General features: G+C 47.0%; 1 protein-coding gene across 1 annotated transcript in view; it reads right to left on the minus strand.

The window, feature by feature from the left end:
* Window positions 1–1622: 1622 nt before the first annotated feature.
* Window positions 1623–13304, minus strand: part of AOAH (acyloxyacyl hydrolase (neutrophil)) — a 67601-nt gene continuing 55919 nt past the window's right edge. Inside the window, exons 17-22 of the mRNA XM_010014504.1 lie at window positions 12956–13128; window positions 12032–12090; window positions 11893–11952; window positions 10281–10377; window positions 6881–6957; window positions 1623–1751 (exon numbers count right to left, since the gene is read on the minus strand). Coding sequence (XP_010012806.1) covers window positions 1623–1751; window positions 6881–6957; window positions 10281–10377; window positions 11893–11952; window positions 12032–12090; window positions 12956–13128 — 595 coding nt within the window. The remainder of the gene's footprint in view (window positions 1752–6880; window positions 6958–10280; window positions 10378–11892; window positions 11953–12031; window positions 12091–12955; window positions 13129–13304) is intronic.

Genomic DNA, 13304 nt, shown 5'->3' on the forward strand with positions numbered 1-13304 from the left:
CACAAATTCAAGATGTTCACTAATAAGACAGTCTATAAATGGAAAATGCTTTGCTCTGGGCAATGAAGCTTATTTTAGCTGAGGAAATTTCAGTCTTACTAGCTTGTAAAACTCCTAATTGGTGTTATTAAATCCCAACCTCAAATGAAACACAATAATTTGCAATGAGATTGCTTGAAAATTGGGCTTCTAAACACATACTGTTCCCTTCCCCCTTTTAATTGCTACACTTCTGTATTTTGGCATAGAGGCAATTATCTGATATTCTCTAATTGCTGTCTGTGCTGTACTTGGTCTATAGTAAAACCATGTGGATGCACTTGTTCCTTCTATCTACCTGTTGTTTTTAATGGAAGACAGGAAGCCTGAAGAGGTAACGAAACATCCTTAGAGGTGTTTGACCTGGCCAGTGTGCTCTGAATGTTCTGCTGTCTGGTGGAGAGTCTTCGTATGGAAAGCAGGTAGGTTTCCTTTTCCTTCTAATGCTAACTAGCCTTCCTCAGGCATGCCTCTGTGGAGCTGGAACACTTTCTTGGGAGAGTGGGTATTTCAGTAACATTTAAACGCCTTGAATGAATTTGGGGCCTTATTAGTAAGTATTATTCAATTAAGGAATGTAATCCCTATTGGCTTCCTAAAGTAGGTGACATGAATATTTACTTAAATGTTAGCAGTTGTCCCAAAGGAATTTCTATCAATCATCTTCAAAGCTGTGGTGTTGCCTGTATTGCTGTTCTGTGTTGTCTGAGCCCTTCATCACCACTAAGGTTGGGAGCAGGGGAGAGCTGCCTCTAATTTTATTGTATTTATTTGTTTTGCTATTAGATAAGCTTGTGCAAAACCTACTAGTGGCTCCCAACTGTGTATGAAGCCAAGCAGGTAAGGGCTGTCCAGTGTCTTCAGTGATTCCCTGGGTCGTACTTGCAAAAGCTACAGGACTGGGTATGTCATACTTGATATAGGAAGAAAAAGAGCAAAGATTTACTAAAGGTTGAAAAGGCAACCTGTTTTAAATACACAAAGGGTTGTCAAGTTACTGTCTTGTTCATGATATGGGGGGGAAGAGAATTTGTGTTCAGCCTGCACTAATGCTGCCAGGCAAATCCAAATTCCAGCACCTTGCTATTCCTGGCACATTTTAATAAGCAAATAGCAGCTAAATAATGTATTGACACTCAGGGCAATTCCATACAATTTATAGCAACATAATGAGTTTGGGGTTTTCCTCCCCCCCCGCCCCTTCCTTTTGGGATCAGATTAACTGTTGAAACAGCACAAATGGAAAGCCCAGGGAAGAAAAACGTTCTGCAGGGAAGAAAAACGAGGTAGGGTTAGAAGTTTGCTATGTATGGAATTCAAATCCCATGTGGATTTGCAAACCAGTACAACAAACAGTCTAGCTGGCAGGTATCCTTTGACTTTTATTTTTGCACAGCATAGCCTACTTGTGCAGGTGAGATAGATACAGACTGAAAAGGACGCTGTTGTGTTATGTTCACTGCTACTGGCTCTGACAGCTTGTCCTCCCCCTTTCTGTGTGTGTGTCTTTAACCATCTGGTTTCGTGGCGTGCTCTGGGAAAGCATCACCATAAACCGCGCCAGAGCTCCGGCCCTTTGGAAGTCAGTGTCCACCTTGGTCTTTGAATATAGCTTCGATCTGGTCGTTGAATGGATTCTCCTTTCCAAGCACCTGAGGCCATTCCTGCAGCGCCTTCTGCCAGGTGATGCTTGTGCCGAGGGCTGCAGCAATCTGCAAACAGCACACACACTGTCAACTTCTTGTGCCTCTACAATGCAGTTCTCTCCTGGCAGCATTTAGGAGACTCCACCATAAGGAAGACTCCCATGTACAGCAGTGTGATGGACCATAACCTCTAATCAAAGAAGACACCCCATTCCAGCTGCTTGAGCAGGGGAAACCCTTCTGAACAGTCGAAATAAGGTGAGGACTAAATATCTGCGCCTCCCTGACCAGTCATTAGGTTGATAGTCTCCAACTGCTTCCTGATGCCTATGATGCCTGCTCCATAAACATATATCCAAAAGACCTAGAGTTTGATTTTATTGTTTTTTCTACTCCCAAGCATTTTGAAAGAATTTAAAAGCATCACTAGAATATAAGGTGTAAAACTCTTGCAAGCCCAAAGGAATTCGTGCTTCTAAATGCCTCTGATACTTCTAGCAAATATTCTCCCTGTTACCCTGCAACGAAACCACAGGCACTGAGGAGAAAGAAAGAGGCCCAACTATATCTAGGTTCAAAACTACCCAGCTCTGATGCTCTAAGCTTGTGCCTGCTGCTGATTGTCTTTAGAGCTTTGTTTTGCCCTAGAAGTTATGCACCAAAGAGAAAGTGTATGTATGTGCTGTACTGCCAGGGTGAGAAACATCAGGGCATGTAGCAGAAAGGGGAAGAGACAACAGCCTGATTCTCCTTGAACCAAGTTTTCACACCCTGCTCATGCATTTTGGTTTAGCTTCTGACCCACAATTACATTTTGCTTATATGGTAATATTTCAACCCCAAAACTCACTCTGGCACTGATTGTGAGGCTTAAATAGGGCTAGCAAAGCCTGCCTTTGTTTTAAGGGCAGACCTGGGTTTATGGAACCAAGCTGAACACTGTTGTTTGGAGTTTGGGAGCAGACTGGAGCCTGTGGGGAAATTTTAAGCTCCTCTTTATAGGTGTATGTCCTGTGCTTTGAAAGAAACTGAAACGATGGGCTGGGAGACAATAACTTTCTTCTATTCAGAGCTCATGTACCCATTTGTGGGGTGGAAGCTCTTAGACTCTGGTCACTTGGGGTCTCGGTAAGCTCCTGGAGGAATTGGTGCAGCGGAGAGGGATAGGGCAGGTTCTGCAATAGGGTGTTTTCTCCAAACACGGTTATTCTAGGACACCCTATTGCTGTCAGAGAGGTCCATTCTGGCCTGGTAGTCTCCAAACCTCTTTCACAAGTCCCTAAGCCTCTGTATGTTTTGCAGCAGGGTGGGTTGGGTGTTCTGCTTGTTTAAAAACCCCGCTATCTCTGCACAGTGCACCCTCTGCAAAGGTATCACTGGAGGTGTGCTCTAGAGCGTTCACACTCCTGGTGACTGCACTTGAAGGCTTAGACTGCCCCAAATTCTGTAGGTCCTGCTTGGACATCATTTCGTGTGGTCCTGATGATACTGGTTATTCACTTTGGATGAGTAGTGTGGCACAGAGAAGAATTCGTGATTCTGGATGTCACTTACCTTACAGCTTGTTTTTGAATTCCAAAGCTCTTGTGCTCTGAGACCTGCTATAACTCACGTGGGGTTTGCAATTAATTTTTTGTGAGATGAAGTGGTTCTTTCAAAAGGCAGCATTACCCATTCCTCTTTGAACTGGATGACTGCCACTGGGAGGTGGCTGAGTTATTTCAGCAGCTTCTGGCTATCTGTTTTCTCCTGCTGCACCCAACTGGTGGTAGGCATGCTGCTCAGCAAAGTCAAGGGAGAAGCTAATCACGCTCAAGCTGTGCTTTCCTGCCTCTACATAATCATTAAGAATCTTGCAGGCATTTCAGGTTCCAGTTTGTGATGCTCAGGGCTTCGTGTTCTCCCTGTTAGCTTCAGAGAAGCAAGAAATGAAGCTGTTTATGCAGGATGCTGTTGAAATGCATGGCCCTGTCATCGAAGCCTGTTCTAGAGAGAAGAGATGTCCTTGAGGCCATCTGGCATTCACAAGGACTTGCAGTGAAATGTTGTAGTAAGGAAGAGATGCCGAGAGAACAAATCCCTGGGCTCCTTCTATAGACAATGGGAAGAGAAAGTCATCTTGCTTTCAAGGGCAACCAAGCTGGACTTCGGGGTGCGGTGTCTCAAAGGGAGCTCTAGAGGGAACTGAGGAGGACTGAGTGATGCACTTTTTGCTTTTAGGTGCCAAAAGTAAATGGTGTGGATTTCCTCCACCCAAGCTGGGTGTTATGGAAAACCCCTCATGGAGCCCTATTTTAGCTTTGAAACAGAAGAGGAATGCAGTTATAAGAGGAATGAGTGTTTTGCTTGCAGGCTTCTGGTTTGCAACTTAATAAAAACATGCAGGAAACCCACTTCCTCTCCAATACATTTGCAGTGAGGGAATGTGGTTCTGGGCCAGGCTAAACAAACGAGCATTGCTTCTTTCTTATTTTCTTTCCCTTCTCCTTGCAATGAGGACCCTCAGTTAGGAAGGTTCAGTTCCTTCCCGTATCCCTTCTGCATGGTGGAACTATCACATATACCTGCTGACATATGCTTCTGCCATGGTTACATCAGTGTGTTTTAATTAAAGAGACAGCAGGTAAACGGCAGGTGAAATCCAGGGGACAACATCAGCCACTGGCTTATCCTGCCTGGGGACCATGGTACACTTCCAGCTCACCCTTGGCACTGGCGTTCTTGTGTCCCAAACTCCAAATTCTCTCCACATCTGAAGGCAAGAGCTAAAATGTTAATGCTTTCCTTGGGGTGCTGCTGCTCGATGCAACAACTAGTGAATATTTGTCAAGTGCTTTGAGATCTTCAGGGAGGAAATTCAGCAGAAATACCCAGGCTGGGTCGTATCTGTTGTATTTGTTTGTCAAGCTGTACCTGAGGGGTGAGAATAGCTGCAGAGATTGAAGTAAGTGCCTCCCTTCACTTGACGAGCTGCACAGCATCAATCTTCTCCCACAAGGCATATATATGGTATGAAAGCTCTACCTGGCCAGAGGCATTCACTTTGGTAGAAAGTAGAACTTTGAAACTAGTCTGAGGAGTGAGTTGTCTATCATCTCTCTCAAGTGTACTCTTAAATATCACTCTCTGCTCTCACTTCCCCCTCTCTTTATTAAGAAAGCCACTCTTTCAGAGCAGAGTGCTACGTCTCTGTCCAAACAGTAGTATGTTGATAACAGGCTCGGGGATACTAGCAGGAAAAGAAAAATGGATTTAAAGCAGTGGATGTTTGGATAAGGCTAATTAATAAACCCCAGGAGGGCAGTAACTCACTTGGAGTGAGGCATATGTACAGCTGGCACCATGGCTGTAAAGGAAAATGTACCTATAAAAGCATTAACATCACCCTAACAGCAGGAGGGGGAGATGAGAACCACTGCAGGGTGCCAGGTCCAGCGGGAGTGAAATACGGCAGCGCTTGGCCTCATCTTGCAGCGTGGCACTTGGGGGCTGTGTGTAGGTGTGCACTGCCCTTCAGTGCCCTTCTGTCATTTGCTTTTGGCTTAGGCAGGATGTCTTTAAGACTAAACCTCGCTGCCTTCAGCTCTACGTGCCTCCTTCCAGCTGCAGGTGGGATGGGGGATGTGGGCAAGAGCCTGGGTGAAACGCTGTGATCCATTGAGCTTGGCTCCCGCAGCAGCCTGGTGGTGGGGGTTATAAGAAGCCTCAGGCCAGCCTCAAGGTAAGACACAAGAGTAACGCAGAGACCTTTTCTTCTTCACTCCCGACTCTTGGTATGGCACAGATGGCAGGGTTGGGAATGGGGTTCATTTCATCACTGCTCTCGCTCGTGTCTCGTTTGCCAAGTTTTCTCTAATTGCTTCTTTGCAAAGGGCCTGCAGCAGAAAGATCCAGACACGCTTTCTCCACCTCCCCAGGCTGCGAGCTCACGCTTTTTCATGCATCTATCTCCTGGCTCCGTGTGGAAATCAGGTAGGAATTTCTGCTGTGAAGCAGTCCCTCTTCAAACACGAGGCTCTTTTGACTTGGCAAGGCTAAGCAAGCCACCGTGCTGCTCCAGCATAACACTGAAAGATAGCACCTACAGCACATCCTTTGCCTTTGAGCTTTCCCTGCAGGTCTTCCCTGGCTGAACTGACAGAAGAGCCAAAGTCGAAGCTGCCGGAACGTTGGAATCCATCAGTGTTTGCAGCTCGTGCCCATGGAAGCGCTTCTCCATGGACTGCTCTTTCCCAGAGTGCAAGACAGCATCACATCAGGTCAGGGCACGTTTCCCTCACAGCAGCAGGTACCAAGATACTTCTGGACCCATTGCTAAGTGAATGGGATGGAGATGGAGAGCAGCTGCTGCTGCTGGTGAGAGCCATCGCTGCTACAGGCTGCACTCAGGGTTTCAGCTTGTGCAAAGTTCTTCTCAGAGCAGTACGGGAGAGACTGGCTGCTCTGCTTTGTGTACGGGTTCAAAATCTGAAGCTAGTTATAGAAAACTAACTGGCTTTGTTTGTAGCTGGTGGCAGACCATGCTCTCTCCATGCCACTTACAGAGTTCAGAATATTATAGTGTGAAGTGAATGTTGTAGAATCACAGACTGGTTTGGGTTGAAGGGACCAAAAAGCTCCTCCAGCTCCAACCCCTGCCACGGGCAGGGACACCTTCCACTAGAGCAGGTTGCTCCAAGCCCCTGTGTCCAACCTGGCCTTGAACACTGCCAGGGATGGGGCAGCCACAGCTTCTCTGGGCACCCTGTGCCAGCACCTCAGCACCCTCACAGGGAAGAGCTTCTGCCTCAGAGCTCATCTCAGTCTCCCCTCTGGCAGGTTCAAGCCATTCCCCTTGTCCTGTCCCTACATCCCTTGTCCAAAGCCCCTCTCCAGGTCTCCTGGAGCCCCTTTAGGCACTGGAGCTGCTCTAAGGTGTCCCCTTGAGGAGCCTTCTCTTCTCCAGCTGCCCCAGCCCAGCTCTCTCAGCCTGGCTCCAGAGCAGAGCTGCTCCAGCCCTCGCAGCAGCTCCGGGGCCTCCTCTGGCCTCGCTCCAGCAGCTCCACGTCCCTCTTGTGCTGTTCCCCAGAGCTGGACCAGGGCTGCAGGGGGGTCTCCCCAGAGCAAGTAGAGCGGGAGAACACCCCAAACCTGGTCCCTGCGGTGTGCTGACCATTCCCGCCTGCTCCCACCCATCTCCAGGGGTGGGTTTTTACCTGGCTGGGGTGGAAGCCATCGACTGGTTCGATCAGCTGCCAGGGCTCACCTCCCATCCTGCGCCACTTCTCGGCTGCTGCGAACGGGGTAAGCAGAGGGGTTAGCACACAGGACGTACCCACCTCCCTCAAAGCACAAGGCAGCTCTGCGAGAAGATTATGACAATCCATACAGGGTTGTCAGAGCCACACCATGTGCAAGCCCCTCTGCTCGGGGCACTATTTAAGCCTTTATTGTTTGGTTTTTTCCTCTGCGGTATTTATGCAAGGAAGTGCTTTGAACAGAAATGATCGTAAACCAGTTCACTTTCCCTCCCAAGCAAGATGGATGCTGTAGCGAGTGAAGATGTAAATTATTTAGCACTGATTGAATACTTTTGCATTTCCCATTTCAGTTGCATCTTCAGCAGTGCAAAAAAAAAACCATAGGGAGATAAAGAAAACAGTGCTTTTCAGAGACAGAGATGGCAGCACAATAGTCACATGGGCTGATGTCTGCAGGAATAGGCTGTCATTTTCAGTTACTTCTGAGCAGCCTTTTTCAACTCCAACAAAATAACCTTTTGAATTACAGAAGCATGACAGTCAATGCAAATGATGCTGTGCTGCAAGCCCCAGAGCCATTAGAGAAGTAAAAATCTTTCTCTCTTCAAAAGGGCTGTGGAGTGATTAAGCACAGGACTAGTGGATGTGGCATTAACAGACTGTAAACTCAATAATTTCTTTTATAATGACAGATTAAGAATTCTTAATAGCATTATGCAGGCATCCTGTCAGGAGGAAAATGTTCTCTGTTCAAGCACCACGGTTTTGACATAGACTCACTGCTGTTTGATGGACCCTGTCAAAAAGTGATGTTTGGGTCCCCATACTGGCTCTGAATTCACAGAAGGGCGATATTCCCACTTTGCCTATAGAAACCTACCTGAGATGCTTTAGTCAACACCCAAAGTAACCTGTTTCAAGACACAGGGCTTAGAGCTTTGTTTCAAATCGTATGTTGGGCACAGCAGGTTCACCTCGGATGGAGTGCACATATAGATGCACAGGGTGAGCATGCCTAATTCCTTATATATGATATTATATGCTGAGTATGAGGCTGAGTGTTGTGTTTTACTGTGCAGAGGGATGACTATTCCAGTGCCAGAAACAGCAGAGGAATGAGGAAGAGAAGTAAGGCTTACATCAAGGTAGGTCAATTTAGACCATTATACTTGACCTGCAAAAATCCTAGAGCAGTTCAACAAATACCCACAGGCTGTGTCTAGTTTGTCTTAAAAGTGCCTATTGCCTTGTCTAGACTAGAACTTGCGCCCATCCACACTGGGAAGAAGCTGAAACAACCACCCCATACCCTGTTTATTGCACTACTTGTTAAAGGACCCATTAAATTCTTCATCCAAAGTCAGCACAGAATCATGGAATGGTTTGGGCTGGAAGGGACCTTAAAGCTCCTCCAGCTCCAACCCCTGCCCCGGGCAGGGACACCTTCCACTAGAGCAGGTTGCTCCAAGCCCCTGTGTCCAACCTGGCCTTGAACACTGCCAGGGATGGGGCAGCCCCAGCTTCTCTGGGCACCCTCTGCCAGTGTCCCACCACTCAACACCTGAGCGTGACTGTCCATCTCGATGTAGAATCAATGCTAATATACTCAATTTTACCCCAAGAAAGCTGGGAGCTGCTATGTATAGATATATGCCTGGGCCAGCCTGAAATCAATGTACTCATCACAGTGTGCAACCACCGCTAAATATTTGATGTCTAGAGAGTTTAGGGGAGGATTTGCACTTGCTTCAGAAAGAGACCAGAAAAGTAGGTCAGCAGCCTCAGCTGCCTTTGGAGTGCTCACGAAGTGACAGCTTTCCTTATGGCAAGCTCCAACCATTGGCTCCAGGGCTTCAGGCAACTTTGCAAAGTGTCTTTCGGAGCTGATGTTTGTATGTGCATGTGAAATGTTGTTTACCTCATTCATTTAATGCGGTGTAATCAAGAACAGCGAAATATATTAAGATGCTCCTTTATGTGAAAGCAAACAAATTACCTAAACTTAGTCATTTAACTTATTAAAGCAATTTGCCTCCCCAGCAGGTAGTTCCATCGAAACCCTAATGACTTGTTAAATATTAAGTAGCTGAGGCAAAAGCTGCAAAGAGGCTCGGGACATCCTGAAACTGTGCTGCAGTATCGAACTTGATGGTGGAGCCCACCCCTCCAAGGTCAAGTTCTGAACAGAAGGACTCCCTCTCCCATGCTCCCTTCTTCACCTCCTCCTCTGTATGGCCTGTGTGAGACCCTTCCTGAACTGGGTCACGTAGAATAAAATCAGTTGGTGCATTTAGATTGGATTTGGCTGCAGTGATCCTAGGTGCTTCAGCAGCTTTGTGCTTCCAAGCACAGCCAGGCGCTGATGGGGAGAAGTGATAGAGAGGAATACTTTGAAGTACTGCCAGGGTGTTTCTGTCCCTTCATGGCTCCGGGTTTAGCTGCCTGCATGCTGGGATTTAAAATATGGTCCCCAGGCAAAATGTTTCCAGGACCAACACAGAACCACCTCTCAATGTGAATATGAACTCAATCCCTCACCCCATGCTGATCCCATTTTCAAACAGGAAGAACGAGTGTGTTTCTCCTTGCAGTGGAGCTGGGCTGATGCTGAGTCATGCCTCAAGTTGGACCCATGCACGTCTTGCAAGGGAAATGGAGCTGAGAGGGATCCAGGGACAAGCTCCGTCCCCAGCCCCACAAGGACACTGTCCACTCATGCTCACGGTAAGAAGAAAAGATTTCTGGTTCTTTTGTGGGCTTTCTTTAAGTGTCAGTGCAGAAGGAAGTGATTTAGGTAATGAGCTTACCTATATGTCACTTAAGAGCACAAAAAGATGAGTTTTGTAAGCTTTTCAAGTCAAAAGTCACAGTCGCACGTAGGTGCTTAAGGAAGGACAGAGGACAGGAGCTTTGAGAACAGTGAGTTAAGAGGTTGGCTCTGTTATTCAGGCAGGAAAACCACCTGAGAAAAGTCCTCCTTCCTGAGGCACTGCTCATCCCAGAGGAGACAATATGAAGCCAGGTCAGTGATGTAGTAAACTACAGCCCATGAAGACCTCTTCCATTGCAGATATGCCACCCAGTGCTGCTGCACAGCAGGGTTGTGGGTGCCAGCAGCGAGGAGCAGTGTGGAGGTTGTGGTCCCTGGGCTGGTGGTGTGGTCACCCCAACTAGGTAAGGCAGGAGGTGGCACTGAGTGTCCCCCCTTACCCCCAGCCCTGCCAGCAGGGTCACCAAGGCTGGCCGGCTCTGCTGCCCTCCTCCCAGCACAGAGCTAAAACAGGAGGAGCACCTCAGCAGCCCAACACTTGACTAAATGCTTTGCGAGGAAGTCAGGAAAAAAAAAGCAACTTACTTTGTCTCAGTGGGAAATCCATGTAGAAAACATCAAAGTTGGCAAATTTCTCAGATCTCGCTATTTCTTTCAGGACGTTGGAAAGTTGTAAAGCTCTCTGCAAAAATCAAGTGATTTAATGATGATTCATTGCTACTCACACTGCTTCGCATGGGTTCAGCTTTTGTCACTGCTGTGCAGTCAGGAATATGAAAGCTAATGTTGCCCTTTTAGCTGGAGGAAAGGAGGGGGAATGGTCTATATTCATCATAATATAGACTTGCCTAAGCACCACCAGCCCTTGTTCCCAGTTCACCACGCAGTACATCGCTGCAGGTTGCACCGAGGCCTCAGCTGAGGTAATAACACAGCATATGTCTCTAAGCCTGTATCAATACCCTGAATCCCTGTTTTTGAGGTCTCTTGATGAGTGGCAGCCCCGTCTTTTTCATTGCTCTTAGAGAAAACTGAAGCTTCTACAGGAAAAATGCTTCCCTTTCCCGTTATCCTTCCTGCTACTGCCTTGTGGGTGCTAATGCTTCTCTATCCAGACCAAATCCTGCCCTTACTTTCAGCAGAGTAAATTACCTCTGTTGAACATCTAACTGAGTGATATATCCCGTGTGATTCCTACAGCTGTAACAGAGATCAGGATCTCCTAAATATTTAAATTGTGCCGTTTGGATAATAACATAGACAATTAGTTTCAGACAGGGGCTCAGAAAGAAGATTAATTCATACCCTGCAGACATACGCATTGTTCATGGACAGAGGTTACATGTTCTGGATTGTTGGTGTGAATTTATAAGCTGCAATCCTGCAAAGATTTAAAGATGTGCTTAATTGCCTCTCTGAAGTCAAGAGAGACGGGCCATAAAATGAAACACATATGTAAGCCCTGGTGAAATTAAGGCCATATTTTTTGTTTAGTGAACGCAAACATGAATGCAACTATGCAGAGAGATGGCACCTTTGGTGATATTTGGTTACTGGCTCCTTTACAGGGTTGCAGGGAGATGCTGGGGTTAAAAACCAGCTTGTATTGTAAGGGAAGAAGCGGCTGCTGTTCTGTGATGTTCACTTCCGCAGCCAGATTTGTAGGGTGAGTTTTAAGACATCTCTGTTCTCTCTGTTCCCATTCCCACACTGAGCCTGGATGCTCCTTGGTCACACCATCTGGCAATTAAGTCCACAGAGATGTGTCTGAGGCAGATTAGCACAACTCCTGAATGAAGATAGGGTAAGGCTCTTGCTGTAGGGGCCAACCCCCTCTGCCAGTGAAATCTATGCAGTCGGCTTTTCATTCTCACAGGTATATGACCCACAAGCCTTTTCTCACTTATCAGATATGTTTTCTCCTTAAAGAACATGAACTCATTTTTTTTCTCAGGGAGAGCACATCCTTTAAGAATTAATATAGGCAGCTGAGAGGTTGGAAAGGGAATACATTCATGAATCCATCAACCTCCCAGAGCCTCAGAGGCATTTGAAAGGATGTGTTTCCCCATCTGCTCCCCACCTTTGGAAGGAAAAAGCATGATGACATCTTGCCTTTGAGATATTAGGTTTATATCCTCAGGCACAGGGACAAGCTGGAAGAGCATTTGTGCAAAAGGGCTTCATTGGGACTCACCTCTGAGGTCAAGTTCCTGAGGGTCTCGTTGGGGGTCATCCAGCCCCTGCAGGGGCTCACCTGGGCAGGCAGAAGGAGCAGGGCTTGAGCAGCGGGCTGAGGGGAAAGGGGGCTCATAAGCAACAGCCAGAGACTTTACCTGGAGGCAGTCGAGGAAAGAATACAGTTGACTGTATGTGATGTCCCTGTTCAGCTGCCCTGCAAAGCACAGAGAGGGAAACATCATGTGCCTGATGGCCATGGGGAACAAAAGATGGGGAGCTCCAAGATCTAATGTCACTCCTAGATATTGGGGATGTCCCAGACCCATGTAGCCTAAAAGCATTGGGTGCTGGGATGGGCTATCAGGGGGACCAGGGATTCAGCAGAAGGCCAAACCTTCTGACTGGCATCCAAGCGGGGAAACCTGCTCACAACCCATCAGACTATCTGTTGCTTAGGATTAATTGGGTCCCTCTAAAGCAAATCAGCCCTTCTAAAAAATTTCCACCCATTCCCATAGCTAATCACTCCTGATTTGGCTTGTGCCAAAAAATGCTGATAATTAGATAACCAGTAGAACTGTCCCTGTGATAAACATGCACTCAAGGAAAGAAATGTGTTTAAGTGACTAGAAATAATTCTCACTGGCTCCCTGAAAGGGATGAGATGTTTCTTTTCTGTTTATCTGTTTTCATTGGTAGCAGTATAGAGAAAAATATAACAAGGTATCAGAAACAGAAATGGAGACCTCAGACTTCCTGAAAAGAGGCAGGTACTTCTGAGGGGGGAAATCACCCACAGGAGGTAACACAGAAGCTGTGGAGGCAGTGGCAGTGATTGGGGAACCTTTGGGATACCATAGAGCCTGCTGAAAGCTCTAGTACCAGTGGCTGCCAAAATCATGTGAAAATGTAATCTACCTTTTTAATGACATGATTTAGCTTCTCTCTCTCTTTGCTGATGAGAAGTGAGATGAGAACAACTTTCCACTTGCTTAGATGCAAAAAAGAGTCCTTTACCCAGATACAAATCAGAACGGGGGCAGACAACCAGGAGGCACCTCACAGCAGCTCATATTTACCTAGAGGATGGTATCTGTCGTGCAGGTTGTCCCAGAGGAAGCGGCCATCCACCAAGCCTGTTAAAATCACGTGGCTGCCGTTTGGAAGACGGGTGTCCAGGTACCGCAGCGCTTGCAGCACGTTGGAGAGCATCTCTTTGGGGGTAGTCATGTAAGCCAGCGTGTCATTGTTCCTGCAGAAGAGGAGGGTGCCAACAGGTAACCAAAAGCACCATTTCCTTTGCTGCTCTTCCGCACTGTTAGCTAAGTAAGACCTTATCAAAATGATGCCATGTGTTTTAGGAGACTCTCATTGTTATTGCCAAAATTGGAAGTGATATAGAGACCTCCCTCAGTGTAAGCCTTCTTC

This window comes from Nestor notabilis, unplaced genomic scaffold (genome assembly GCF_000696875.1).
Source record: "Nestor notabilis isolate BGI_N333 unplaced genomic scaffold, ASM69687v1 scaffold140, whole genome shotgun sequence".
Lineage (NCBI taxonomy): Eukaryota > Metazoa > Chordata > Aves > Psittaciformes > Psittacidae > Nestor > Nestor notabilis.